The sequence below is a fragment of the Lytechinus variegatus genome, chromosome 7, assembly GCF_018143015.1.
Source record: "Lytechinus variegatus isolate NC3 chromosome 7, Lvar_3.0, whole genome shotgun sequence".
Taxonomy (NCBI): domain Eukaryota; kingdom Metazoa; phylum Echinodermata; class Echinoidea; order Temnopleuroida; family Toxopneustidae; genus Lytechinus; species Lytechinus variegatus.
In genome coordinates, this window is record NC_054746.1 from 10,808,774 (window position 1) to 10,836,531 (window position 27,758).

The following is a 27,758-nucleotide window of genomic DNA, read 5'->3' on the forward strand; positions in this document are numbered from 1 at the left end:
GATAAAAGGGGAAGATGGACAGATAAAAGGGCATTGGAGAGGGAGAAGTGAACAAAAAGGGAAAGTTCGATAAAGATAGAGAGAGAGAGAAAGAAGAGGGGGGGGGGGGGGCTGGAGGCAATCAGAAAATAAATACTTGAAAATTCAACTTTCAAGGTACCTGAATATATAATGTATATGACCTACTGTATTACCCTCTATTTTATGCACATATCATATTCATTTTTACACAAATATCTAAAAAGATTATTTCTGAGTTCGGAGGAGGAAAATTTGAATGTTTTTCTTTACACCTCATGTACATGCAAATATCATTGTAAAGGTAGATGTCAATGCCAAAGAGTTATCTAAAAATTTCTGCAAAAATGTATAACTTATCAATCTAAAATTTAAGAGGCTAAATATTGTGGAAAAAGGAATTATGAAAAAAATCTTACATACAAGCGTGAGTGAAGGAAAATTCACTACATCTCCTTAATCCCTCGACAGAGTCATTCCCATATATCAATACTATCATGAATAGACTGGTCACTCAGTCAAATGTTTACCAACAAGTATAAACAATACATTACTCCATGCACTTATGCTTAGGTTAAGTTTGATTGCAAATGCTGTACAATAAGTCTCTCTTTGAGATTTTACATTAGTTTAGGAAGCATCTAAGATGGGTACGATTTACAACTTACATACTGACATTATCTATGCTCATCAGAAAAATGCCCGAAATGCTCAAAAGAGACCCAGCAAATCCACATTTACTGCAAATGATGAAGCTTATTGAATGTAGCAGATTCAGGCAGTAGGTTGTCAAAAGAAGCACATAAAAATAGAATAAAATATTTTCCCCCTAAAGCGCAGGTAAGTACATAAATCATATAGAATTTGTACAGAGGCTGCGTAGAGAACATGCAGTGGCCGTGTGATATCTGCACCACTTTGTTTTGCCCACCCGTCTACCCCATACTATGCAGTTGAAACCAATGCAGCCTGATGATTTTAAAGGTCTGAACATCACCTAGTGTTACCCCTAAAGGTGTTTTCTATGGCTGAAAATATATTGGGAAAAACCCCATAAATTCAGACTTTACTCGAAAAGTTTTCTGGCTATGGGCTTTCGAAAGCTTTTTAGAAAATCAAAACTGCATATTTGACAGAATTGTAGCGGCGATGACATCTGTCAGTAGCCCACGAAATCCAGGGCTTGAATAAATCCAAGGCGACCATGGCACTTGCATTGGGAGCCCTCTTGACTGGCCACAAGGCTCCTCTTATTGCCCACGGAGTTTGGTGCCTCTCTCATTTCCCTCATTTGTGCTCAGTAAGCAGAAGATTCTGACCAAAGAAAGCTACGGAAAGGCCAGCTAATGTGTGTTAAATATGGTTTGCTCCATAAAGCTTTGTCTGAGTGTTATGGTACCAGTGTTTGAGCTATAATGTGCCATTCAGGTAGGTGGCTTTGTCCTCAAAATATCAAAATTTAAGGCTGGAAATCATACCATAATGGCAAAGTCAGAGCTTGAATCCCTCTGGAGACCAAACATGTACATGTATGACAAATCTACAGGTCCTGTTGAGTAATAACATCTCGGCCAAATGCGGCATGTGAGTTACCATTTCTACACATACAAATATTATCAAGTTGAAATTTATACTCATTCAAGTTCATATAAAAATAAGCATTTCTTAAATGAATGTAACATACTATTACCAATATATCATACAAAAATACAAATTTACACCATCTTGAGTATGCAGTATTTTGTTTTGTTATGAGAATGTCCATTTGCTTCTCTTTAATTGTGCCCCCATCCCTTTGTCACTATATTAACCACAAGTATATAATTTACTCCATTCATTTCTGAACTTATTTTTGAAATGCAAATGCAATCTTCATTTCCAATTTCATGTTGGGTTAAGGACATGCAAAGCAATGAATTGTACTGAGATTTCATAAGATATCCATTAAGTGACAAAATATACATTATGATTATCCAGATGGAGAATGATTAATAAAAAAAAGAGATAAAAAAAACATATTAAGCACCATTTATAAGTGTCTTAAATTAAAATGATTCATACATTTTTAAAGCAATCGAAGAAGAACAAATTTGAAGGGTAAAATCAAAGGATAAAATTCACCAATGGGGATAAATTAGATTAGATTTCTTTTTATTTCCAATTTCTGTTTTACATGTTCAAAAGAGGATAAAGTATGTGTCTCTTTTTTACTGTATGAGTTAAGTTTCTTTTCACATTTACTATTTTCATTTGACATTTAAAAGCCATAATTGCACAGAAAATAGAAATGCAACATCAATATTCATCATAAAATATTGCACAAACATGTAATACCATTCTCAAAATCTTATACCCAATTCATTTCATAATGAATCATGAATAATTCATTTGAAATAATTTAAAAAAAAAGATAGTATCTGGTGACAAAAAATTTGGGAATTTAAAATCCACATCCACACTTAATATTGTACCATTTAACCTCATATTAGCATGTCAACCACAGGTGACGTAAAAATCCACCACTTAAACTTCATATAAGCATGACTTCAACCATAGGTGACGTAACAATCCACTTGATATTTCATGAACACACTGTAATGGCAAACCAAAGGACCATTAGAAACATACAGGTACATTTATTTTGCTATCAAAGCTCTTATAAAGAGCACTGCTGCTTAATTACAATGCCCAATAAAGAGAGAGAGGTTAATAGGAAAGAAAGGTAATAGCTTCAATGTAAAAATTCTGATAATTTGTGAAGATTTTTAATTTACCTTAATAAATGCGCATAAACCCAACACAATTCAATATGAACCAAAAGAGAGAAATCAGCCAAGCATAACACTGAAAATTTCATCAAAGTCAGATGTAAAATAAGAAAGTTATGAAACATATGAATACTTCCATTATAAAAATTGATCCTTTTTTTCACAATTTAATTATAAAGAGAATCTTCACCGCATCACAGTAAATCATGATGATGATTTCACAACAGGGAATCTTACCAAGTTTTAAATTAATGGAGGAAAAAAATGAAATTCATATTTCACAAAATCAAATACATAATAAATAGCGAGTGTGTGATGTCATCGGTTTTGTGATACGACTACTGCCCATCTATACACAAACACTTACAAATGTCATAACTTTCTTAATTTACATCCAAATTTGATTACATTGTTAGTTTAAGCTTGTTAATATTTCTCAATTTAGTCACATCAAGTTCATGTTGGATGGACTTGACCTTGAAAATGTTTGAATTGTGGATTTGCTCAATGTACGTTCAACCTATCCCAATAACAGACTCTATTCTGGATCAGCTTCCGCTTAGCCCTCCATCATCATACAACAGTAGATCCACTGGATCCTGGCCCTCTATAAGGGTCTCCATTATGTTGATCTCACTCTATCCACACATCTGTATGACAGCTCATTTTCCACATGGTGCATTTTTGAGGACAAAAAGGCACTCAATGCTTTCAGAATTGGTAAGGACTATAATAGACTATAGAACTGCCTTAGTAACCTAAAAATTCCTTTGAAGATCAATAGAAATCTTCCTCACTGAATAAACATTTACCAACTTACTGTTTCAATCAACCTTCCGCTGAAAATAGTTACAATGTGGCACTGAGAATTCATCTAGCTTTCAGAGAACCAAAAAGAACAGAGTTTCAGTTCGGCTTACAGTAGCCTAGACCCCTATTCTTTGGCCTCATGTAAGCCTGGATTGGTTCTCGTATCCCTGCTCCTTCGGCTCCTAGTCCAGATCCCGGCGTCCATCCCATGCTCTGCAGCATACGACTTCCGACATTCCCTGATGATAAGGGCTCCGCCTCCGCTCCCACAGCAACTGGTACGTATACAAGATAGATGAATATACATGAGGATATTTTTGAGTTTACGTAATGCAATATGAGATGCAAGCATCACGGATGTAGTCGAGGCAAGTCAAGTCACAAGGCCGCTGGAGAAAACCTTCTCTCATTGAATTTATACACCTGACTCTGGCCGACGCCAAGGATAAGGCCTGCAAAATGTTGCTTTGAGGCCGGCCTTGACTACATCCCTGCCAAACATCTTGCAACTAATAATTCAAATTTATAAACAAGACATAAAAATAACAATGGTTTCAATAAACATGCTACAATGAAATGACTTCAACTAATAATGCTCTTTACAAAACCGCTTATAAGGAAAACAAAAATAGAGGGGAAAAAAGAGAGAAACTTACTAAAAACATACAGATACAATAAATCCTGTCATGAAAACATGATAGCTATGTCTGAATTGCATACAAATAATTACAAATCATTATAATCATTTTGATTACAAATCATCATATTTAAAAAGAAATCGTACAAATAGGTCTAAAAAAGAAACCCATAAGCTTTCATCTCCCTCACGCAATGTACCTGTAGTAGTAACTCCAGGCGGGGGTGACTTCCGTCTTCGTTTAGCAAACTGTGGATAGAACGCGGGCCGAGACTTGACGACTGCATCATTCTCCATACTGCCAGTCTGATAATTCAGTACTGTATGCCTGTAAGTTTGAAGGTGAAGGAAGAAAAATATAAAATGATATAGTGTGATTTTGAATATATTTCCATACACTCTAAGAACTGGGGGTAAAAAAAATTGCTGAGCAAAGTCGCTGCTTAAAAAATTTGAATAATTTCTTGCTCAATGTTGCGTCAAAACATGAAATTTCGCAAATAGCCACTACACTTCCCATTGTGTGAAATAATCACTTACTCTTTGAGTTATATATACTACGATGATTGGTGAAATTTGACTTACTGTTGGGTAAAGTCAGTATTTTTTCTCAACATCCATGTTGTCATTTATTTTTTTGCACTTGTTCTGAAAACTTTACTCATAATGTTGAGTAAACTATCGGCATGAGCACCAACTCTAAGAATTAGGTATACAAATTTGCTGAGAGACGTCGCTGCAAAAAAAAAAAGTTGAGTAATTTCTTGGTCAATTTTGTATTAAAACATGATATTTCGCAAATATGCACTACCATTGTGTCAAATGTAAATAGAGAATCACCCATACTTCAAGTAAAAAAATATCACGATGATTGGTGAAATTTGACTTACTGTTGGGTAAAGTCTGTATTTTTTTCTCAACATCCATGGTGTAATTGATTTGTTTGCACCTTGTTTGTGAAAATATTTTACACAACCTGTGTTGTGTCACGTTTTACCCAACAACCACGTTCTCTTTTTACCCAACATTAATACTTAACATTTTACATTCCCCATTGTGTCAAATATTCTGCACACTTGTTATGTAAAATACTGCACATTTATTGGAAAATGCTGAGCAACGTTTTACTCCAATGACAACCATGTTTCCTTTATACATAGGTAAAGGGTGAAGTTTAACCCAATATTGTGTAATCAATTTTTAGAGTGTAAAACTAGTATGTTTATGTAGGAAATGAAACAAGATGCTTGGAATCTATCATCTCATAAAATGAAAATCTAGAGAGATGAATGTCATAAAAGGTGACTAATGACTCTATCAACACGACCTCATGTGAGGAACATAGCACTTTCTTCTGATTTATTGCCATGCTGTATCAAGGCAACATGGTGTCAACTCTCATGAGTACTGGGCGAAAACTGAGGAAAAAGTTCACTGTGCAAGATTTTTTATTTAAAGGGGAAGTTCACCCTGAAGAAAACTTTGTTGTAAAAATAGCAGAAAAAATAGTAAAAAATATTGGTGAAGGTTTGAGGAAAATCCGTTAAAGAGTAAGAAAGTTATTAGAGTTCAAAATTTTGGATTTGTGACGTCATAAACGAGCAGCTGCCCCATGTGTTATGTAATATAAAATGTATGAATTTCAAATTTTGTATGGTTCCTGATGACTTAATTTTGTTTTCTTTTCATGATCGGGTGTGAAACGATTAGTCTATTGATATACAAAATTTACAGTGAAAACCATTTTCAATTTTCTGAGAAAATGACATTTCATTGATTTTTTACCATTCGCTACGTAGGAATGCTGCTCGCATATGACGTCACAAATCAAATAATTGAAATTCTAATAACTTTTTAATTATTTGATGAATTTTTCTCAAACCTTCGGCAATATTTTTTATTATATTTTCTGCTATTTTTACAATAAACTTTTTGTCAGGGTGAACTTCCCCTTTAATGCAGGCCTGTGAGTGGGGTTTCAAAAAATGGCTACCTTACTATTTACTTCTCGTCTTTTGCTTTTTAGAGGTATCTTGCTTATCATGGTGCTCTTGAATGTCTGTATGCGCTCTTTTGAAAGACACTTTTTGAAAAACACTAACGTTGTAAACATCCCAAACACGTGAACTGGTTCATTCACTCGCGAGTCTCGATCGTATGTGCATGTACGTAACCAACAACGTGCACACGCAAGGATTTCCCTATGTTGTATGCGGTTTCCGTCCGCTGACAATGCATACAGATTGACGGGCCCATATGCCAACAACGGCAACGGTGCACGGTGTGATCCGCAGCAGTTTCATAGAGTTACATATGCTAAAAATTCGAAACTTCGCGAAGGCAAAATACAAGGCCCCGTAACGTGTATATTCACAACACACACATTCTGCTCGCATCCATTTACCTAGACTTGTTTTCCAGCCGTTTTGGATAAAATAGCGGAATTTTGACTTAGAAAAAACGGAAATGGAACACAGGAAAAACACGGAAATTGAAATCGGTCTTAAAAATGAAAATAGCGGATTTCCGCTAAATAGCAGAGATTTCACAGGCCTGTTAATGCCATATTAAGCCAATATTAAGGCAATACAACACTTTCAAAATATGGGTCTTGCATGTGTTCACAATCTCACTACCCCCCCACAAATGCAAATTTCTACTTTTTCATACTTTGTTTGACGGGTGAATTACAATTCACATCTTTCACCAAATAACCTACCTAGTCTTGGTTAAGACTGATTTGCTCTTTTGTCCCCCTCCTTCTGTTCTAACGTCCAGTGCATACATGGAAGCCAGCTGGAATACTTGGTTTTTCTCCTTTGATTTTGTTGAAAGAAGACTAAGCCTGTTTGTACAGAATAGAAAGAAAAATCAAATCATACAAGTAGACCAAACACTGATAGATGCATTCAATTACAGAACACAGAAGGCAATGTAAAGCTGTGAGTAGCAAGAAGGAAATGGATACAAAATAGGGGTAAATAGGGTAATGCAAGTAGTCACATATATTGGGATACCAGTGCTATCAAGAAGTATGTAGTCATCACAACCCTGTTAGACATTTTCCATTGAAAAAAACTAGCTAATTTGAACAGGTAGATATAATGTACCATAACAACAAAATATATAAGCGTTTTCAGGCCTAAGTTTTCTTGTGCTTTGGCTTCTCTACAAAAAGCACCAAAAAGATAGTTTAGGGCTAAGCTTAGTATGTGAATAAAAATTGAGGTGCAAAAGGCCAACAGCAATAAAATACATCTTAAAGGGGAATGAAACCTTTGGAACAAATAGGCTTGTGTAGAAACAGAAAAATCAGAGAATAAGAATAAAGAAAGTTTGAGAAAAATCGGACAAATAGTGAGAAAGTTATGAGCATTTGAATATTGCAATCACTAATGCTATGGAGATCCTCCCATTGGCAATGCGACAAGGATGTGTGATGTCACTGATGAACAACTTTCCCTTTGGTGGACTGTAAAATACCCTCAAAATGTCTCTTTTTGCTTTTTCTTTTGATGAAACAAACTCTTTATCCATGATGTATTCTTAAAAAATATGTATTACATGCCCTCATGTAGACAGAACACATGATTTATGGATAGATGTGATAAAAGAGGCAATTCTAGTGAAATATATACTAAAGTAATGAGGAGAGTTGTTTACAAGTGACATCACACATCTTTGTCGCATTGCCAATTTGCTATCTCCATAGCATTAGTGATCGCAATATTCAAATGCTCATAACTTTCTCATTATTTTTCCGATTTTCCTCAAACTTTCGTTGATCTGTTTCTTTGATTTTTCTGTTTTCACACAAGCTATCTTGTTCCAATGGTTTCATTTTCCTTTAAATACATTTATTAAGAGTTTTTTTCCATTGACCCATGTTTTGATTGATATTTTCCTAACATAATTATACTCATTATTCTGAGTGAAAAAAAAGATTTCATCCTCATAATAATGACATGACATGGGTGAGTGTGATATTACCCCCCCCCCCCACTTTTTCACTCTAGATGAGAATGAAAGTCTAAAATTTCTGAACTGAAGTTAAAGATAAATGAAAGTAGTTGTAGTAAACATTAATTTCACAAGAAAAACCTCAAGATTGTCAATGTATCATCAAAGATCTAGTACAGTTACCTAAACTGAACTTTGCTTAATCATGAAACCCATTTAGCCGAAGAACGATCAAACTGTATATCGCTAACACAGATTAGCACACGTGGGACAATGTTTGATTACTGCTTGAAAAATCACACAACAGTTTGCTCCATTCCTTTGATACATATTTTTCATGCATGCAAATAGACTGTATAGACACGTGGGTTGTCATTTTATTGGATTCTGTATGAAACTGGCGTTAAGATTGTGGACGCATCCTGGTCTAGTGGTTCTGACTGTCGCCTTCCAAACAGAGGGTCGTGGGTTCGAATCCTAGCCATGGTGTGTTTTCCTTCAGCAAGAAATTTACCCACACTGTGCTGCACTCGACCCAGGTGAGGTTAATGGGTACTGGCAGGGAGTAATTCCTCAAAAAGCTGTGCGCACCAGAATCAGTAGACTAGCTTAGCCGGGGTAATATAGGAGCACCTTGAATACCTAGCAAGGTGGACACATGCACTATACAAATCCTATATTATTATTATTATTATTAGTCATTACTTACTCTTGTTCAAATGGATTGTGAAGAAAGCGAACAATCTTCTCATTGAAGGATGCCAAGCTTGATTTCTTTAGCCTCTGAAGGATAACATTAATGACAAAGGAGATAATGATAGTGATAAGTTAATTTCATATCATTTTGTGTATTTACAAGCAGAATGGCAATTGAAATAATGATGAAGACTATACATATAAATACAGAGTGAGTCAGAAAAAATGTCCCACTTTTGTAAAGTTGAATTGTTTAAAATATGAATATTTAATCATTAGTTTCATGATATGTCTCGTTCGACAACCAACGGATCTCGTCCCGGAGGAACGAGCTTCAGCTGACCCAGAGCACCTTCAACCGTATCACCTGGCTTGATGTACGATATCACCCATACCAGATGATATGTAGGCATGAGCTCCTGGCAAGAGACCAGGAACGAAGAATGGCATTTTCGAACTGGCTACTGCAAAGACCTCCTCGCTTTGTTGAAGATCTTGTCATCGGTGATGAAGCCTGTTTTTCGCTGAACAGTGTGTGTGTGTTTCAGTCTGTCGGACTGTCTTTGTTCAAAAGAGTGTTTTATTCCCACCCTGTAACTTGGCGCAAGTGAGATCTGACAGTCTTCTAAAGATTGTCCGCTGTTCAGTCATGCGTGCAGGGGATCAAATGAAAAAGGTACCTGAATGTACTGGGAGGACACCTTTATCAAGACATATCATGAAACTAATGATTAAATATTCATATTTTAAACAATTCAACTTTAAAAAAGTGGGACATTTTTTCTGACTCACTCTGTATAGTTAACAGGCTCTTTATAAGAGTTAAAATGACAAAAGACAAAGGGGTTGGGGAGTTCAAGGGGTGAGAGTCCTTGGTACAATAAACATTCTGGATGCAGGGCAAAATTTTTATAAAAATTCCAAGACAGAGCGTGCACATTGGTAATATCATCAGTTCAAATATTCAATCTCTTATTTTAGCCCATCACCAGGAGCTGGGCTTGCATGATGCAACAGGTTATATACTGGTTTATGTAGCCCAAATAACATACAGTAAAAATAACTTGATTTGTACAAGTACCCACATACCTTAGCTTTAAGCCTTTGTCTGCATCCCCTCATGATGGAAGAAGGCTCCTCTAAACCATGACAACCGCGTAATTTTGAGTGAAAAGCTAGGGAATTTAGAAACCAATATCATAAGTAAAATATTGTTTTCTTTACATTAATTTGCCTCAGTATCTTTTTTCTTTAGATGACGTAAAGGTAATAAGAGGAGAAAATGTGAACATAACCTGTAATTTATTCACTGATCTTCTCAAATCTAAAAGGAAACAGTTACATTACATTCATTATGCCATTAATAGAAAATAACAATCACTACAACAACAGAACAAATATGAATTTAAATCATGCTTTTGATCAGTGGACCTTAGTAATCTAAACATTCTATAGAAGAAGATGAATAAAATAACAATTTATGGTAAATAACAAGAAAAAGGTGAATTGAATGAGAGATAACACTTACACCTCTGTGAAGGCTTTGATAGATGCTGAAAGCTACCATTGAGGATACTATTGAAGGTTTGATCCTGTTCATACTCCTCTAGAGTCTTGCCCTCCCACCATGGAACTACGCTAGGTATACCTGATACAGTCCCTGGCTCATGGAAGAAATCACTCTGTTCATCATCACCTGAACACCGTAAGAAATAAGGAAAATTTCTCTCAATGATACAAAAATAATGCCAACAACAACATGAACAACATCAATATGAATTCATAAATAAACAAGGTGCCTGATACAGTCACCGGCTTATGAAAGAAATACCACTGCTCATCATCATCATCAGCGGTAAACAAAAGGAAATGATAATTTGTTCACTCAATGATAAATATAAAATAAACAGCATCAACAATAAATGGATATTATAGTGCATGCATCAATCAACAAGGCACACTATTACCCTAACCTAGTCCTTTGTATGAGGCATTTTTTTTTTCAATCTTTCAAATTGCATCTTGCCTCCTCCTGAGCACAACATATGTCATGGGAAAATACAATTCACATCACATATGTCAAGGTCACGAGGAGATAATGTGAAATATAAAAATAAAGGGGGAAAATATGAAAAAATTAGTTTACAAAACAAATGGAGCGTTGACCACAAAATCAGCCGTTTTGAAGCATGTTTGCCAATTTGAGGATCCCCATTGAAAGTAGCTCAAGATTTGTTAAACGTCCATAACTTGCTATTTCATAACCGATTTTAATGAAACTTTGTTTAAATTGTTCCTCTCATTTTACTCTTCCCAATGAGACTGCTTCTCTTCTTGGGTTTTGGTTCCTTAAAGCCAGGTCTTACCTTCTCTTCCTTCATCATTTGTATAGCCATCATCTTCATCCTCTTCTTCATCGCTAGATGACACGTAACTGCTGCTCGTTTCCCTAAAATTCAAAGAAATAATTTTCCAGAATTGACATCTAGTGCCTTGTTAAAGGCCCCAGGAAAATGCTGACTTGAATAAATAGAGAAAACTCAAACGAGCAGAGTGCTGAAAATTTCATCAAAATTGGATGTAACTTTATGACATTTTTAAGTTTCGCTTATTTTTCACAAAATACCGGTAGTGATATGCACAACTAGGTGACTCAGTCGATGATGTCCATCACTCACTATTTCTTTTGTTTTTTATTGTTTGAATTATACAATACATGCATTTCATTTTTTATAGATTTGACAATAAGGACCAACTTGACTGAACCATAAACAATGCTAATTACATTTGTGCAGGGAGGAATTAAACGTTGTATCACATGACAATGAGGAGAAAATTAGATTCATATAATAAAATACAAAAGAAATAGTGAGTGGATGACATCATAGTCTCCTCATTGCGTACCAGCCAGGATGTGCATATAACTCTTAAGTAAAATTAGGTGAAAATTTAAAATGTCATAACTTTCTTATTTTCCATCTGATTTTGATTAAATCTTAAGTGTTATGCTTGTTGGATTTTTCTCTTTTTATTCAAATCAACATTTTATTGGGGTGGACTTGTCATTTCATTTTTACAGCAGAAATGGCAAATGAAAAGAAAATATCATGTATCATTATCATTGACTTCTAAAACAATACAAAGTACAGGCAAGCTATTGGTATATGGACATTATATCATACAGGTGTGGAAATTGGTAAGGTGGCAGGCGACCGGATCACAAAGCTAATTGTGAAATAGTTCAACAAAATAAGGAAGTATCAATTGAAAATAAACCTTGAAAATTATATCTTGAAAATATCATCTTGAAAATAAACCTTTAAAATTATATCTTACAACCCAAGCTATTGGTAGATATTTGACTTTATGTCTATTAGGATGTTTATATACTGCTTGTCTGAAAAAAAAATTGTAAATGTTTATATACAGTGGAGTTATGCATTTTGAAAATAAAAAACCTTGTGGAAGGGGAAAAAAAAGGGGGGTGGGGAAGCTATTGGTGGATATATAACAATACCACATATACGTAAATAAAGTTTGGCATACAAGTTTCCATCAGTACAGTTTCTATCTCTCCTAGAATACAATTGGTTTGGACTTTTGATATTGACATTAGAATACGGATTGCAATCACTATGAAATAATCATAACTTAAACATCTATAATAAAAAAATAACCACATATACCCCCCCTTGCAGATGATCATGTACATGTACAACTGCATGTTAAAGAAATAAGCAATGAATTTTTTTTCAAAAAAGAGCCTCCCCGAAATGACAAAGAACTGATGAAATGTGCCATGGAGATAAATCAAATATACTCACTCATTCTTTGGTGTTAAAGGTTGTCTCATTGTAACATCACTATCATTACTAGAGCAGTCCATGTTTTTACTCTCTGCAACTTCCGTAGAAGTTGCACCATCAGAGCTGGATGATCGAGTTCTTTCTTTTGATACAGGTTTCCCTGTCACTGCAGTACCACTGTCAGTTCCTACTTTATCCTGCTTTCTTGAGCACACTTCTTTGTCTTCAGTAATGTCTTTGGAGGTTTCGGTTGGCCGGGACAGGTCCATCGGGTCAAGCTTCGGCTTCAATTTGGCACCAGTTTTTGAAGATTTAGCAAGGAGAATATCAAAGTCAAACTCCCCTTTCATCTCGGGCGTGTCGTCGGTCTTGTCCAGTTTCCTTGGACGCATTTTCTTGACACGAGGACGCTTGTGGAAAATTTCTGGCACAAAGTCTGGCATCAAGGAGCTCCGGACCATGCAACCCGAACCCGATGGTATCGAATCCACTACCATACGTTTGAAACGTTTCTTGCGTTTATTGACATTTTTCTTGAGCATGGTGTGGTTTTCCGTGACCGAGTCCGATTCGCCGTAAAGGTTGCTCGATGAAGTCATATTGAGGGACGACAAGCGTTTCATCATGGTGGTATCATCCGAACCGGACTCGCTATGATTCTGTTGCTGCTGAGACGATACATTGTCCATGTAGTCTTTCAAGGCTTCATCCAGACTTGAATCGGATCCTTCGCTGTACTTGATCGCATGCTCCCATATAGGATTTGGATCCAGTCTCCTCTTTCGTCCCCTTCTCTTCCTAGACTGACGTCGTACTGACTTGGGGCTATTGAAGTCAGAGGTCAGGCAATCCTTACCAGAACTCAGCTTAGATGCCATTCTTAATCTTGATGGTCCCTTTTTACAGTTGAGGGCTGTAACAAACTTCACTGTGTTGAACTCTTTGACACACACCCTTCTGGTATGGCCATCTTGTATTCACTGATGAAAGAAATAAAGAATATAATTGAATGTCAACAATTGATGCAGTTTCTAAAATTTTTAGACAATCTTAAATTATTATTGACCATCAGATATTATACAGGTGTACATGTATGTTCCACATATAAGAGGATAATGAGAGAAGAATCAATACCTAGAGACTGGAGAGGAAAGAGAGCAAGACCTCGATACAGGTATGTCCCCTCCTCTAAAATTGAAAATTTGAAATTAGATATTGAATTGATTTCTTTAACTTAAATGTATATCCAAGTCTAACTCAAAGTCACACCCACACAAACACACACCCACATCCAATATTCTAAACATGAAAAAAATAATTTAAAAATATAATTTTACAAAGATCAAAATGAGTAATAATTTCGTCAATAAGTGAACAGGTATTTCTCAAAATAATAAAAGTAGCATTTAAAAAGAGCCCCGCACAGTGGCAAATTGTAAAGAATGGATAGCAGAGCGTTTAAGCACATTTTAAGTACATTTTGCTTATTATATGACATCATCCAGGCACTGCCGAGAGCCAATTTAAGAATGAAAATATAGTAATAAGGTATTCTCAGAGGATCTCTTTTCTCACTGATACCGCACAGAAACAAATTTTGATTACTTTTTGCTTTTTCGTCAAAATCTTGTGAATTAGCGTCGATATGGCATCGTGTTCATTGGAGTATGTAGCCTATCGCAACGTGCACAAAGTCAATTGATTTCCAAGTTTCGGAGGGTCGCATGAATATGCATGAAATTGCCAAGTCTCAATAATTTCCGATCGATACTGGAGTGATCTGAACGCAAACCAAGAGCATTTCCCGAAAAGACAATGTGACTGGATATCGTTGTCGCTATCGATACTTTCGCACGCGGTCCGAGGAAATTATTTTGGCAGCTACCGTACCTAATCATGAAGTGATCTGCGCAATTAAACCAATCAGTGGTCTCCGATTCGCTAAGCAGAGGAGACGGTCTATCTGTTGTACACAGTCTATGGACAATTTACCACTGTGCCCCAAAAGTTAGAAATGGATCCCCCGACATTGTACAAAAAATTTAAAATGGAGCCCCTGAAAAAAATTAATTTTTTTCCCTGATTGGCAGTGTCTTGTACGCGCACGTCAAGCATCAGTAACGTTGGGGAAGAACTATATAGGAAACAAGGTGGTGGCGTAAATATCGGGCGAGTCTCTTCCGTCTTTTAATATTTTTCTCATCTTTTAATGAATTCTTGTTTGAAAATGAAATCGATAGCATCAGAAATAAAGTTGTATCCCAATTTACCAGTACTATAGTCTATAGGATTTATGGCTATCAAGATCTTTCACTTTTAGAAATCTTGGGGTGTAAGTTTGAGTTTTTTTTGCAGTATGTGTAGATGAATGCAATAGAATCCGTGACTGCATGGAGAGTAAGCATACGTTAGTAAATAAATTTTTTCTATCTACAGTCCGACCTCTCTCATCCGGACACGTTGGACCAGCACCAATCCTGATAAGGGATTTATCCGGATCTGGGAGACCCAATAATAAATACAAGCAGTTGCGCTGCCGGTTGCCTCCCCAGGCCAAGGGCGGTAGCTACACTATTGTAGTGGGCGTACAGACAGTATTCACTGCAGTATCATTGGTGATTCACTGCATTATTCTTTTGGTGATTTGGGTGAGATAATTTCATGAAAATAATTTTTTTTGGAGGTTGACTATATTGGTAAATATACACAACAAAAAAAGTAAGTCCCCCCTTGAACAAACATCAATAATTTCCGAACCAATTCGAGTTTTTGATATATTTTTACATGAGCGTGTAGGTAATTTTATAAGCTACCCTTTGAGTAAATGTTAAGGACGTAATTTGCGTCATGCTTCAGTGAGCACCGTCAGAAGGCAAAATGTCACTTTTCAAAAGTCACAAGCCAAATATGACTGTGATTCCATTTTATTGGAACTGATTCCACATTCTCATCATGAAAAATAGTCAGAAGGGTTCAAAAAGGTACTATCTAAAAGATGATACAACTTTATTGGATAAATTTCACGGTTGAATAAACACAAGTCCAAATTTGCTAAAATTTGATTTTTTTTACACATTTCTATCAATAACAAGTGGAATGCCTCTGGCCGTCTCACCTGCATCATGCAGTTCAATATAGCAGCAGTGTTGACTTTGAATACTACTCTAACTCGCACAAGATGTTCAGTGATACATGGTTACTCTTATATCCACTTTTTATGAACTAGACCAATAAACTTACAGAGATATGATGGTTATTCAACAAAAAACCCCAACATGGCCAAAGTTCATTGACCTTACATGACCTTTGACCTTGATCATGTGACCTGAAACTCAAACAGGATGTTCAGTGATACTTGATTACTCTTATGTACAAGTTTCACGAATCAGATCCATAAACTTTCAAAGTTATGATGGTAATTCAACAGATACACCCAATTCGGCCAAAGTTCATTGACCTTTGACCTTGGTCATGTGACCTGAAACGCGCACAGGATGTTCAGTGATACTTGATTACTCTAATGTCCAAGTTTAATGAACTAGACCAATAAACTTTCAAAGTTATGATGGTAATTCAATAGATACCCCCGATTCGGCCAAAGTTCATTGACCCTAAATGACCTTTGACCTTAATCATGAGACCTGAAACTTGCACAAAATTTTCAGTGATGCTTGATTACTATTATGTCCAAGTTTCATGAATCAGATCCATAAACTTCCAAAGTCATGATGGGAATTCAACAGATATCCCCAATTCGGCCAAAGTTCATTGACCCTAAATGACCTTTGACCTTGGTCATGTGACGTGAAACTAATGCAGGATGTTCAGTGATACTTGATTAACCTTATGTCCAAGTTTCATGAACTAGGTCCATATATTTTCTAAGTTATGATGACATTTCAAAAACTTAACCTCAGGTTAAGATTTCGATGTTGATTCCTCCAACATGGTCTAAGTTCATTGACCCTAAATGACCTTTGACCTTGGTCATGTGACATGAAACTCTACTAGGATGTTCAGTAATACTTGATTAACCTTATGGCCAAGTTTTATTAACTAGGTCCATATACTTCCTAAGTTATAACCATGAAAATGTTACAAGTACTACAACTACCAAAAACCCATTTCAAAAACTTAACCTCAGGTTAAGATTTGATGTTGACGCCGCCGCCGCCGTCGGAAAAGCGGCGCCTATAGTCTCACTTTGCTTCGCAGGTGAGACAAAAATGATAGAATATGGTAACAGTTATTTTTGGTAAGAGTATTTTCAACAATATTCATCGTTTCACAGTTCAATGAACATTTATTGAAAACAAAAAATACGATTTTCAAATATCATAGGCTAATAGGCAAGTATTGCTTCATTTTGGTAACTGAAACTGATCTTTTATTAACTTTTTCATTATGTTCATGACCAATTAACATGCTTCAATTATTCAGAGGCATTTAATTAAACATTCACGCTTGAATGAACATATGGAATTTGATAAGCTCTTTTTTACATTATTGGAAAAAATGCAATTTGTAACTATGGATATCTGTCACAAACCTCCTTGCATGGTTCATTTGATTTGATTTTTATGAAAATCCCGATGTTTAATGCATCAGTGAGCAAACAATATTTGAAAATTATGCAAATGAGAAGAAAGTTCAAGGTCTTGGCCCCACTCTGTGCCGTAACGAATTGTTATTTTGGTGTGCGCGCCTTTTGAATAGTGCTATTCTGAAGTCATGTGCGAAGTTTCATGAAACAACTTTTGGTAGAAGTAACACTAACTGTCCATGAAACAAACCCTCATTTCAGAATTGTTAAAATGTTGACTTTCTCTCTCATAGACTCGTGTACATTATGGGTGCACATGTTTAAGAATAAGTAACCCCTTATTCAATATGGTGGAACTTTTTTTCAAGGCTGTCTTTAGCAATGTCATTTGGCAGTACATGTTTATCAACCTATGGGCAAAATTCTGTGCAAAAATGAAATCGATTTGTTTATTTATGGATGAGTGAGCACGCATCAAAGTGGAAAAATGGGTATTTTCAATGTCACAGGCTCAGTTTAAAGGGTAATAAGGTGAATATTGGGGATAATTGCTGTTGTTTTTATCATCCATCATTTCTATCACCACACACTTTCAGTACTTGTAACATTTTCATGGTTGAGCGAGCACATTCGAAAACTTAGAATGAATACTCTTTATCCTGCATAAATGTATTCTTTTCCTAACAATTTCTCATGATCAGTTTTATTTATGGACAAATCAGTGGCGGATCCAGAATTTAAAAATGGGGGAGGGGCCTATAATCGGGGGAGCCACCAACATTTTCAAGTTTTAATATGACGCAGCAAGTCGTAGAGGAAACTACCAAAAACCCCTATGATGATACGTCACGATACAGGGGCCGCGGAACGGCTTTCAAAGTGTGGGGGAGGGGCTGAGCCAAAAGGGGGGGGGGGGCTGACCATGCAAAAAATCACAATTGTATGGTCATTTCTACATTTTTTTGGAAAAAAGTGGGCCCCCCACCCCTTCAATATTGCGCTGACTCAACCATGAACATACGATATCAAAATTGTGTGTTGAGTGGCTAAATGCTGGATAGTAAAACAGCATTAACACCATAAAAACAACTTTTGCCCAAATTTGTATTTGCATAATCTGAAAAAACGACTCTTGTGACTTTCAAAACTGGTCATTTTTAATTCAATCTTTAATTACTCATGCATGACTCAACCGATCAATCTCACTTTCCCCAGGAGTTGCTTAATGAGTGTAGAAAACCACCTACCAAATATCATATCTCAAAATGATTCCGTTCAAAAGTTACAGCAATTTGATTTAGGGGGGACTTATTTTTTTTGTTGTGTATAGATGTCATCGGGGAGAGTCAGATTACGTATAGGATTGAGTTTAGATTGAAATCTCATTTCCTCACGGACTAGATTGAATAAAAAACAATAAATAACAAATCTTGGCAAGTGTGCAACTGGATAATAGAGAGAATCAAAGATCCGGATAAGGGGAGGACGGATAAGCGGACTGTATTCGTTAGAAGCCTCCTGGCAAGTCCGGACACAACCATGCCACGGCACTGCCTAACCCAGGAGCTTACCGTGTATTTACCCATACTCACGGGACAAGGGTAGATTATGGTAAAAAAATTGTGAAAGCAGAAATTATGCACTTACAACGATTATATGGATGAAGGTCTAACGAGTGGTAGAATCCTGACATCGATGCACAGACTGGAACCTCAAAAAAAACCCGAAAAGCTCATTCCTTCCAGTCTCGATCGGCCATTTTGTTATGACTCACAACAAAAACGGCCGATCGAGACTGGGGAGGAGAGAACTTTTCAGTTTTTTGAGGTTTCAGTCTGTGCCTCGATGTCAGGCATAGACCAAAAGCTTTGGTCTCTGTTATGTTGGTTGTTCAACTGAACTCCGTAGGCTTCACTCACCAAATACAGAGACCGAAGTTCTAGTGCGATCTGTACAGGGGATTCAATGGCTATATGTTTATGTACTTAAGATCGGATAAAACAGGGAAGTGAATTTGCGCGACAGCCGAGGTAAGTCACTGTTTTTGCACCCATTCAATGAACAAGGTTATGGTATAACCTTGTTCTCACTTATACATGTATCTCCATGTGAGGCAAAATAAGGGTGGCAATGTTTGGCTTATTTTCTCTTTTTCTTTGGGGCAAATGCTTGATTTTTTTACACTAACAGTTTCCATTACACCTATTATTCATACAACTTGACTCTTATTTAAATTTGATTCTTTAAATTATTTTTTTCTTAATTAAAAATAGAGATCAAAAAATGAAAATTTTCTTGCCATATTACTTTCCACCAATAGAGGGCGTACAAAAAAATATGCCCAAAATTCAAGTTTTTGAGTGCTCTGGTGAATACAAAAATTATTCCCAAGTTACTAATGAAAAATAAATTGCAACTGTATAGAAATTAGTAATTTTGGTCACAAAAGTGATATTTTAATGATTTTTCAAAGTGTGTGCTCTGTACAACATTGGCATACCATAGTCCTACCTGTAGATTCCCCACAGGCAGGGTGGTACCAGTGAACAAGTGTTTTTTTTTTCCTTTTAACTTCATTTTTCTCCGTTTTTGGGCAATTAATGCCAAGACTAGAGGGAATATGAATTTGCATTTTGGTCGCGTTAATTTTCAAAATTTTTATTCATTAAAGACAAAAATTGAAGAGCCCGACGGGGGGATTTTGCATTGCAAGTCCCCTAATGCCACTTGTTCACTGCTACCATCCTGCCTGTGGGGAATCTTCAGGTAGGAGTATGGTATGCCAATGTTGTACAGAGCACACACTTTAAAAATCATTAAAATATCACTTTTGTGACCAAAATTACTAATTTCCATAAAGTTGCAATTTATTTCACATAAGTAACTTGTGAATAATTTTTGTATTCACTAGAGCGCTCAAAAACTTGAATTTTGGGCATATTTTTGTGTACGCCCTCTATGGTGGAAAGTAATATGGCAAGAAATTTTTCATTTTTTGATCTCTATTTTTAATTAAGAAAAAAATTATTTAAAGTGTCAAATTTAAATAAAAGCCAAGTTGTATGAATAATAGGTGTAATGGAAACTGCCAGTGTAAAAAAATCAGGCATTTGCCCCAAACAAAAAGAGAAAATAAGCCAAAAATTGCCACCCTTATTTTGCCACACATGGAGATATAACCGAGAACAAGGTTATATTATAACCTTGTTCATTGAATGAGTGCCTATAATGCCATGGTGGCTGCACCGCCTGCACGATAGCGAGCCGTCTGTGTACGAGGAGAAATTTTTAAAAAATGTTAAAAAACTCCTCGAAACAGACGGCCGACAGCTGTCTAGGTTAGGCACTGCATTATTGCGTTTTGAGGACGCAATAATGACTTTTTAAAATCCTGTCATATACAGGATTTTAAAAAGTCATCATCATTGCGTCCTCAAGACTAGGGCCTAGGCACTGCCGCAGGCCGCACTGGCTATATTCACTCACACATGCATGCGAGTACCGTCTACCGTACCGTACGGTACGGTACCATCGTCTCATTCATCGTCATTACAATTTACATCACCAGGGTCCAGGCACCACTGAGCTGACGATACAAAATTAGCGGCATCGAAAGGGTTGGTGACTAATTTGATAAGGCCCCCAAAATGTAGCATACCTATCAAAGATTCTTGGATAGTTGTTCAGAATTCCAGTTTCGCTATTTTGTAGAAAAAATAGTTCGATGTAGACTCTTCTTAATAGCAAGTCAGATTTCTCATCGACATCATAATCCTAGAACATAACACTACCGGGCACGATATGAGACAAATCACAATGGAAAATAATGTTCCTTGTAATCATTTTTATTTTGTACTATTATCATTGAAATATTGTGATTTACAAACTTTCCATGGAAATATGATATGATTAGTCAAAAATATGATAGCCTATATCAACCTTGATATCTATTTGTTTATTCACTTCATTTTTAGCTTTTAAGCTAAAGTATACTCCTTTCTGCAGTTTGAAATCTACGCACATACATGTCGCCAGTTATCATCGATATGCTCAACATTTCCGTCTGACATTCAGACAACTTTCCTTGTTTACTGAGAAACACTGTTACTATGGTAACTGTCGGATAAATTAGAATTTGTCGGATAAATGTCCGATAAGTTTTTTAATGAGACATTTGCATTTCCGAGACATATCCTTCAACATTTATTTTAATCATATTAATCTTAATTCAGTTCACTAACATTGTTTCTAGTTATATTGTTTCGATGTCATATTGCACGATATTTCAATTTCTATAATCTATATAGAGTAAAATGCAATGTAAAAATGCTAGAAATAAGTCTCCGATACTTCTACTTTTTTTGCATAAAATTTAATGTTCTAAACATGCTAAAGAATTTAAAAGGAAAAAAAGAAAGACAAAAGACGGTTGGATAACCCATATTCAGCTGCAAAACTCAGATGAAATATCAATGCATGTTTAAACTACTGGGGTTTAAAACATTCCAAAATGTTGCTCATCTCTTATTTCTCGATCATGGAAAGTCATTAAATTTTGACCGTGTACCCCATATAGTAAAATAGTCCTAATATTCAGAAAAAAAAGAGATTGTGGAATGCGACAAGATTTGGCATATTAAATAATGCACCCGGGGGGGGGGGCCACTTACATTGACGAATGGATACCATGCGCGACCAAAAAACACGTAAAAAGGATGTCTTTTTCACGACAGGGCACGTTACGTACGTAACGTGAAAAGGGTGTCAAAAACACAATAATAATGAAAAAAGGGTATCTAATTCGCTAGGAAGATTACGTGTTTAGGGTCGAATTTGCGGGGATGATAAAACAAAATTAAAATGTTTTATAAAGGATGTCCTTTTTGCCCCAACACTTCGTGTTAAGAGTCCGATTTGCGCGAGGTGTAGAAGGTGGGGTCGTACTAAACCAAATAAGGTAAATTAAGCCGACGACCGAAGGACCCGTAACAATAAAACATTCCTGTACTTGTTTAGGGGTTCATTTCAGGGAATATTTTCCAAGAGTATCGTTTTGTTTCCAATACTTGTTAAGGGTAGGGTTTCACACGGCAATACTTGTTAAGGGGTGCATTTTCAGAATATGGAAATTACGTGTTTAGGGTGCTTTTCGAGACCCCATGGTCGCGCATGGTATCCACTCGTGAATGGAAGTGGCCCCCCCCCCGGGATAATGCACTCTTTTGAAATACAGTCGATCTGGACGATAATCTTGCTTTTCGGAGGAGGGGTAAAATGCTTTCAAAAGGAATTACGCTGTCCTTATCCCAAGAAGAAAATTCACAAGCAAAGAAAAAATATCAAGATTGGTTCTATTTACACCATAACCCCTAAAAAATCTATGTGAGTGTGACAGCTAAGAAAAGTTGGTGAAATCATCAGGTTGATGGATAAAGTACAAACATAATAGGAAAACCAACTATTGGTCAAAAGTTTCTTTAGGAATAATGAATATTGTTAAAGAACAGCTGGTTTTTACTAGAATAGAAGATTTTGATAATTTCTGTTTGACATAAACAAAATATAAACAAATACACGATAAAGTCTATAACATCAGAACACTAGAAGTATCAGGCATAGCCGCAGAATACATGACGTAATCATGTGTTCTTGGGGAAAACTGACCTTAGCTGAGTAAAACATATAACGGAGGGGGTTGCCAAAAAGTAAATCTTTTATAATTAGAGGCACGCCCCTGAATTCAATTCAATTCTTTATTTCATTTCCATTCAAAACATAATACAAAGTAATAAAGTAATACAAATCAAGTACAATTTTACAGAAGGGCATTCTTACTTCGTAAAACAAAACAAAACAAAAAACCAATATAGAACATAAATGGAAATGAGGGGGTCCACTAAAACGCAAAGCTTGTAAAGTGTGGATTCCCCTTGGAAATGAAGAAAATATAGTCGACTTATTCATATATGCGTACATGTATATATTACAGGAAAGAAAAAAAGAGAAGGAACAAAAGAAATCATATTGATGCAAACATAATCACTGAACAAATGCAAAGCTTTTCACACAAAGAATTTAGGTTCATTTCGTAAACTTAAAACAATTTTGGTCAGAACAAAATAACTCTATAGATTTTTCTCAATTAAAATATATTATTTACAAATTATCAGAATTTAAAGACGTACCAGTGATCAGAAATAATGGTGGGTCAGTTTTTACCAGCCCTATCTTTTTTCTGAGATTATAAAATACATTTAAATGGATCAAAATCATAAAAAGTATAAATTCATTAGTTCGAAGAAAAAAATTGTGAAATAAATACAACTTGCGCTTAAGTTGATAACGAATATAAAATGTCACTATATAACTATATGCAGGTGGATAATGAACACAACATATTTTAACGTGTCAAGTAAGTAGTCTTTGGTGCATGTTTATCTTAGAGTAAGATTTTAATCCATTCGAAATTCATCGATTGTGTCATGTTGATTGCGTGGAATGACTGGAAGAGTGATTGGGAGGTTTTGTTATCCTTATGAATCATGAAAATAAAGCCGTCACCGGTGCATTTCTTGCAAGCCTACAAAGAGAGGGAGAGGGGGAGAGGGAGAGAGAGAGCGAGAGGGGGGATATTTTGACAATGGCGAAATAACTTCGTATGTTACAAGAATAATTGTGGCCTATGAAGGGGGTGATTTACTTGAACAAAATGAAAAGCTTAACATTATTTTTTTTGTATGAAAAATATTCACAGAAACGTAATAGACATTGCATGATTTTCTATCCTTTAAATAAATTTAGTATAATTCGTTACATTGGGTATTGTGTTAAAATCTACTATAAACTTTTAATTTACTGCAAGGAATGAACTTAAAAACAAATGATGCGTACATCAAAATATCCTTTATTCATAAAAAAAATGTATTCCGTTATTCTCCCCGTTTCAAAGCAATTAGCATTTCATAAACCCCAAACCACACAAGACTTAATATATCTATTTCTAAATCATTTAGGTTTATCAGCAATATTGGTGTTTACGAAAACAAGACAGGAAACAAAAATTACATCGTTATGAATAAGTTATAAGTATAAGATAAATGGAGATACTTGCTGAAAAAAGTATAAAACAAGTCACCGAAATCTATTTACCTGGATGAATGTATGTTTTGTTCAGTGGTTATTTGAATTTGGAATTACAACGCTTACCTGCAGTGTTGAACGAAGTAGGGCCTTGCCTAAGCCTTTACCTGTATATTAACACACAATAAAAACCAATGAAATAGCATGGAGATATCAACCCGAAATAATATAATCTTTATGAAAATATTTACAGGAAACAAGGTGGATGGCACTTGGCAAACACCATTTGGTCTTTAATTTGTACTCTGGCAAACATTAGGCCTATTTTGTTCTCTTGCATATCTAATGTGAAATAGTCATAATGATTGTAGGCGATGACACAGGGGCGGATCCAGGGTTAAAAAAACTGGAGGGGCGGGAACAGTGCAGGGTGCACAACTAATTCTGCCAAGCCCCCAGCCCCCACCCCCTAAGAGAGAGAGAGAGAGAGATGAAAGGTCACCATTTAAGAAGCGTTTGTCCCTAAAACTGGTGATATGCGAAAAGAAAAGGTCAAAGCCACGTAGAAGCAATAGCAATTGGCAAAAAAAAAATACAAGCAAAATGAAATGGGTGGGGAAGGAGCGGGGGGGGGGGGGGGTGAGTGACTTTCTATACCAGCTAATTCCCCAATGCAGCAATCAAACAGCCACATTTATAGGCTGCAATAAACCTCAAGCCATAGTTTACATTCGTTTTATTAACCATAATATCACAGTAAAAAGAATTATATAAAGCAATACCAACAATTTATTTTACCTTGGAAAGTCAACAAAATTTGCCACCCACCCAATAAATACATTGCTTATTGCCCTGTCCGAGAGTCATTCGACTTTCCGTTGAATCGTGGGCAAAGAATATTTATTAGAAGTTCTCCATGCAGTAGAAATCAATTCAATTCGCGAAATACAATCTAAAGCCTGTATGTTGGATTTTGCCATTAGATTGTGGGGAAAGGGGAGAACATTTCGGTAAGTCAACTTCAATTATCGTTAATATATGATTTTGTAGTTAAGTTTAGGCCTTTATATACGTTTCGGTTCAAATATAGACCTACTTTTCAAAATATTTGTAAGTGTGCATTTATATGATTTGGTAGTATGGTGGCAATAAAGATGTAGGCCTATATTCGATTTTCCATCACAATGTAATTGAATCGAATACTGAAGGCATTAACATCTCATATGCATTGAATTGTATTACATTTAAATATAGAAAACAAAAATGTGTTTGCGAACAGTAACCTATCGTTGTGGTCAATGCTGTTATTTTTTTAATTAAGAAAAAAAAATTAAATCTGGAAATAAGAAATGCACAAATTAAAGCTTGATAACGTGGAAGCGTCGCGACGCGTCGTGTTGTTGCGGTTCAGACTCTCGCCTAGCAATCCGGGGGTCATGTGTTCGAATCCCAACGCGACCCAGCATTCTTTGGCAAGGCGTCCATCCAGACTTTGCCACTCTCCACCCAGGTGTTAAATGGGTACCTGGTAGGATGCGAAAGCTGATGTAGTATGCCTACCAATTGAGTCTTAGAACTCTTTAGAATGCCCTCAGGGAGTGGAGAAAGGCCATACATTATTTGCAGGCATGCCAGGATCCTACGACGGGGTAATAATTCATACAATTTTAAGCGATTAGAAATAAAGTTTAATAAGCGCTATACATGTAACGTAAAAACTATATATTATCATTATCATATAACAACCGGTCAATACAAAGTAAAAGAAAGAAAAGCTACAAAACTAATTTCCATTGAGAGTCATTAGAGTCATATATAGCATTAATTACCTTTATGCTCCTGTTTCAGATAAAGGCCTTGTAAGAAATATAATTGCCCCATCAAAACACAATATATCTTTGAATACAGCATACAACCAACGATTTCGTTGGTGTGGTTGGTCTCTTCAGTCTGATCTTTAACACGATGTTGACATTCTAAGACGACAAAACTAAACAGATTCTTGTCAGTTGCACCGCCACGTGCGAATGCTGCAAGAAAAAAAAATTCTCCAGTTCTTTCATGACTGAATAAACGATATTACTACATATTCAGGGCCTCAAACGTCAAGTTAAAATATTGAGAGAAACATTTTCGTTGTTACAACGAATTCGGATAATGCTATTCATTCTACTTGGCCGCAGAAACAGGGGTTGGCTGGAGGCTGAGATAGACCCCCTCCACTTTTTCAATGAGCATGTACAAAAAAGTGAAGATTACCATCATCATCATGATCATGATCATGATGATCATCATCATCACCATTGCATCATCATCATCCCCGGGGGGGCACTCGACCAAAAAAGTGGTGGGGGTGTGCCGCGGGCGAGACAAAAAACGGGGGCCTTGGAGCGGGCTTATTGTAAAAAGGAGGGTCCTTGGAACGGGCTTCGGAACGACAAATGTTTGTGAAAACGGGGGTCCTTGGAACGGATCGCCAGCGTGTGAGCGCGTATGCATCCCTACGGAACGGTCACGCGTGCATGATGCAGCTAGCGCGGCCTCCGCCGGGGAGCTCTGCGGCCGCTTTTCACCAAAATTGCAGCTCATTCAACGCGATCGGAGCGGCGTAACGAAAAATATGCGAAGCTTTGGAGCGGATTTCTCTCTTCTTTTTTCTCGATAAGAAGAAAATGCTATGCCTTGGAGCGGCTTTCTTTGTTCTTTTTCTCAACAAGGCAAAAATGCTATGCCTTGGAACGGAAATTTGAGTGTAAAAATGGGGGTCCCCTCCGCGGCACATACCCACTATGCGTTATATACTGAGTGCCCCCCTGGGTCATAACCATCGTCACCACCATTTTTACCATCGTCACAATCGTCACTACGTCACCATCGTCACCATCGTTCCTACCACCATCATCATCATCACGAACACTACTACCACCAACGAAATCATCATCATCATTTTTTTGTCGCCCACACACGCTTTCATTGTTAATCGTGTTATCTTGGCTTTTCATTTCCTATTTCGTGGCTTCCTACAGGCCAAATGAGAAAATATTTCCTACCATCTTTATTGACCACAAAGTCCGCGGTAATATCCTCAATATCTGCCAACTCTTCTAGGAGATCATATACCTTGCTTAGATCTTCTTCAGTGCCATCACGGATAATGTAATCATCATACTAAAATAAAATTGAAAAAATAAATCAAACATATTTACAAAGGTTTCTCAATTTGAAATATGGTATAGATTGATAACTTTATTGAAAATATGAAGTATTGATTAGCAAAATAAAACCTCGATAAAATGCAAGAAATATACGAGCAGGGTGAATCAATATTTCTTAGTTTTTAGTTGCACATAATTTCTAACTGATGGATGAAGTATATTTAATCTATATATTTAGATATTCAGTGGAAGCTAACTGAAAACTAATTGATCACTGAAAATGGC

At 36.2% G+C, this 27,758-nt stretch overlaps 2 protein-coding genes across 2 annotated transcripts in view; both read right to left on the reverse strand.

Moving 5' to 3' along the window:
• Nucleotides 1-238: 238 nt before the first annotated feature.
• Nucleotides 239-21,022, reverse strand: LOC121418426 (G patch domain-containing protein 2-like). Its single transcript, XM_041612279.1, has 9 exons — nt 20,897-21,022; nt 12,714-13,675; nt 11,256-11,338; nt 10,418-10,585; nt 9,979-10,064; nt 8,903-8,976; nt 6,953-7,078; nt 4,434-4,561; nt 239-3,871 (listed from the first exon to the last, which is right to left on the reverse strand). Exons 2-9 carry the CDS (start codon nt 13,571-13,573, stop codon nt 3,693-3,695), a joined length of 1,704 nt encoding a protein of 567 aa, XP_041468213.1. The 5' UTR covers nt 13,574-13,675; nt 20,897-21,022; the 3' UTR covers nt 239-3,692.
• Nucleotides 21,023-23,243: 2,221 nt separating this feature from the next.
• Nucleotides 23,244-27,758, reverse strand: part of LOC121418428 — a 15,548-nt gene continuing 11,033 nt past the window's right edge. Inside the window, exons 5-8 of the mRNA XM_041612281.1 lie at nt 27,369-27,486; nt 26,148-26,348; nt 24,445-24,485; nt 23,244-23,818 (exon numbers count right to left, since the gene is read on the reverse strand). Coding sequence (XP_041468215.1) covers nt 23,678-23,818; nt 24,445-24,485; nt 26,148-26,348; nt 27,369-27,486 — 501 coding nt within the window. The 3' untranslated portion in view covers nt 23,244-23,677. The remainder of the gene's footprint in view (nt 23,819-24,444; nt 24,486-26,147; nt 26,349-27,368; nt 27,487-27,758) is intronic.